The 3198-nt window shown below is 35.3% G+C and overlaps 1 protein-coding gene across 2 annotated transcripts; it reads left to right on the top strand.

Moving 5' to 3' along the window:
* The first annotated feature begins 965 nt into the window (after positions 1-965).
* On the top strand, positions 966-2674 carry LOC102599036 (uncharacterized). Of its 2 annotated transcripts, XM_006345952.2 has the most exons (3): positions 968-1668; positions 1745-1777; positions 1851-2674. In XM_006345952.2, the coding sequence occupies exons 1-3, from the start codon at positions 1081-1083 to the stop codon at positions 2097-2099; spliced, it is 870 nt and encodes a 289-aa protein (XP_006346014.2). In that variant the 5' UTR covers positions 968-1080; the 3' UTR covers positions 2100-2674. The 2 variants fall into 2 exon arrangements, with proteins under 2 accessions (XP_015163578.1, XP_006346014.2); XM_015308092.1 differs by lacking the exon at positions 1745-1777 and having other exon boundaries at positions 966-1668.
* The last annotated feature ends 524 nt before the right edge of the window (positions 2675-3198 follow it).

Genomic DNA, 3198 nt, shown 5'->3' with positions numbered 1-3198 from the left:
TGACTGCATCCTCTCTTTTTGTGTATATATAATACTTCCTCCTCCTTATGGTTTTAATATCTCGTAGTGGAATTCAGGTAATTTTGTAATCTATAGAGTAAGCTCAAATCTCTCGATTGAGTTCCTGTATAGAAGCCTCAGCTAATACTTTTACTTTTACTTGATTGAAAATTGCAGTGTGGATTCAAGACAGGGGCGGACCTACAGTCGGTCAAGTGGCTTCATATGAACCCACTTTCTTGAAAAATAACACCGTATATATATATATATATATAATCAATTTTTTAAATTTTATATGTATATATTAACTTTTGACCCCATTAACACAAGTGAGACCCTTGGCCGAGTGGTGAAGAAGGTTCAATTTTCCCAGCCAACCCAAGTTCGAATCAATTTGAACGACTAGTAGTTTCTTATGGTTATCGACTTAATTATCATTGTTTATGACTAGTAGTTTCTTATAATTATCGACTTAATTATCATTATTCCTGGCATGAAGCTTTAATACATTCGTCTGAAATTCTCGATAATATGCATGTAATCACATATCTTCAATACTTTTTCATCTTATCTCTACTGTTACACCATTTCCAAAATTGATACTCCCTCCGTTTCATAAAGAATGACCTGGTTTGACTTGGCACGGAGTTTAAGTAAATAAAGAAGACTTTTGAATCTTGTGGTCCTAAATTAAAGTTATGTCAAATGTACAAAATTGCCCTTAATCTTGTGGTCTTAAACATGCCACGTGGAAAGCAAAAAGTAAAATGTTACCAAAAAAGGAAAGAAGTCATTCTCTTTTAAACTGACTAAAAAGGAAAGGAGATCATTCTTTGTGAAACGGAGGGAGTAGTAATTATTTTTAACATGATGTGGGATCCACCAGGCACCATATTTTAAACATGGTGTGGGATCCACCAGGCACCATTAGAATGATATAAAACAGAGAGTTTCTTATCCATTATTCTCAACTTCACTCCACACTCCTTTCTTCTCTATTTTCTTTCTTTCTCCTTCTCTGTCAAAAATCGAAATCATCAATCCACATTTTCTCTTCTTTCTCTATTTTCTTTAGGAGTGATGGATCGAGCAAACCCACTGTTGGGTGTTTTGTTTTGTCTATTATATGGGTTAGTTTATCAAGTAACACTTTACTTGTTTCCTCTACCCTTCCATTTCTTAGAATTTTTTAAGATTCAGTATGTTCAAAAAGTCATGACATATATTTTATTGTTGATTCCTCCTTGTTTGATGTTAGCGTGTAGCATCAAGTATAAAAACAGACTATCGAATCATGTCATCCACTTTTTCATATCGGGAAAAAATGACATCACATTTGATTGCATTTCTAGTTGGTTTCAAGTGGGTCGACACCTATTTTACGAAGAAGATTTAGCCCTAGTTGTTTTCATATCAAACGTATTCTTCATCTTCATCATCTTTCTAGACCAATTTGTTCAAAGGGAATATACCCGCATAGACGTTCCTCCTCAATGGGAAGATACCAAAAAAGCCATCATGTTGGTGAAGAAAATTGTCAAGAGATGCATCTACGGTTTTTTTCTTATGCTATACCTCGGACGGATGTTGAAAACGGACTATCTCCCTTTTCCTTTGCCCGGATGTATAATCCCTCTCATCCCGGCCATTATGGGTGGTTACCTTATAGTAAGACTCATCATTAGTTTTTATAAACATATTTTATGTTAATTCTGATACTAAAGGATTATTTATGTCTTGTTAGGTATTTTGCTATAATCCTGTCCCTATAGATCTGGTAAGTTATTTATTAAATTATTTATCTTAATTATTATATGCTAATTCTAATTTCTTATTTGCTGTTCAACCAGAGACCGGCCACGAGACTGGTCCCGGACGTGAGACTGGTCTCGTACGAGAAACCGGCCATGACACCGGCCGTGACACCGGACGCGAGACCGGTCCCGGACAAGAGACCGGTCCCGGACAAGAGACCGGTCCCGGAAAAGAGCAAGGTCCCGGACAAGAGACCGGTCCCGGACATGAAACCGGCCGCGAGACCGGTCCCGGACGAGAAACCGGCCGCGAGACCGGCCGAGATACACCCACACGAAGAATAGGGAAGATCAAAGAAACAAATGAGAAAAATTGACAAGGTCGGAGGATAGTCCCTTTTTACTAATACTGCAAGGCATTAGCCATAGTTTATGTTAAGTTGTTGAATACTACAAGGCATTAGCCATAGTTTACTAATACTGCAAGGCATTAGCCATAGTTTATGTTAAGTTGTTGAATACTACAAGGCATTAGCCATAGTTTACTAATACTGCAAGGCATTAGCCATAGTTTATGTTAAGTTGTTGAATACTACAAGGCATTAGCCATAGTTTACTAATACTGCAAGGCATTAGCCATAGTTTATGTTAAGTTGTTGAATACTACAAGGCATTAGCCATAGTTTACTAATACTGCAAGGCATTAGCCATAGTTTATGTTAAGTTGTTGAATACTACAAGGCATTAGCCATAGTTTACTAATACTGCAAGGCATTAGCCATAGTTTATGTTAAGTTGTTGAATACTACAAGGCATTAGCCATAGTTTACTAATACTGCAAGGCATTAGCCATAGTTTATGTTAAGTTGTTGAATACTACAAGGCATTAGCCATAATTTATATTAAGTTGTTGAATACTACAAGGCATTAGTCATGTTTACATCTCAATACATTGAATTATGCACTCTAATCATGTTTCATTAATTTCGAGTAATATACACAATACTCTAACTTAGTTTGTTAGTCTCCACAATATCATCACGAAACAACTATGAGAAGCTTTACGTAACCTTCAAACTGCAAATAAACAATAATCAACTTCAAGCTATAAAACGACAATAACATATCCAGTATAATCTCATTAGTGGAGTATGGAGAAAGTAGAGTTAACTTATACCTTACTCCTATCTTGAAAGGTAGAGAGATTGTTTTTAATAAACCTCAGGACTTAGCGGTGCTATAATGTCAAAAAATAAATAAATTAGAATACACATTTTTATTTTTTTAAAAAGCACTTTTATAAACTCAGAAAAGGATCTACTATAAGGTCAATTAATTTTCTAGAATACAAAGTTCATAATGTTTAATTTCAAAAAAAAAAAAAACCAATGCTAGTGAATCCTCATAAAGCACAATTATGTGATACAATTTCAAAGGAGATAGT

This window comes from Solanum tuberosum, unplaced genomic scaffold (assembly GCF_000226075.1).
Source record: "Solanum tuberosum cultivar DM 1-3 516 R44 unplaced genomic scaffold, SolTub_3.0 scf00072, whole genome shotgun sequence".
In the NCBI taxonomy this organism is placed as follows: Eukaryota; Viridiplantae; Streptophyta; class Magnoliopsida; order Solanales; family Solanaceae; genus Solanum; species Solanum tuberosum.
Note: the sequence above shows the minus strand (reverse complement) of the source record. Positions and strands in the feature narration are given on the sequence as shown.

Coding starts and splice junctions, on each gene's coding strand:
- LOC102599036 (XM_006345952.2), top strand. CDS start 1,081: ATGGATCGAGCAAACCCACTGTTGGGTGTTTTGTTTTGTCTATTATAT. Junction 1,669..1,744: donor TTATGGGTGGTTACCTTATA/GTAAGACTCATC, acceptor ATGTCTTGTTAG/GTATTTTGCTATAATCCTGT. Junction 1,778..1,850: donor ATCCTGTCCCTATAGATCTG/GTAAGTTATTTA, acceptor CTGTTCAACCAG/AGACCGGCCACGAGACTGGT.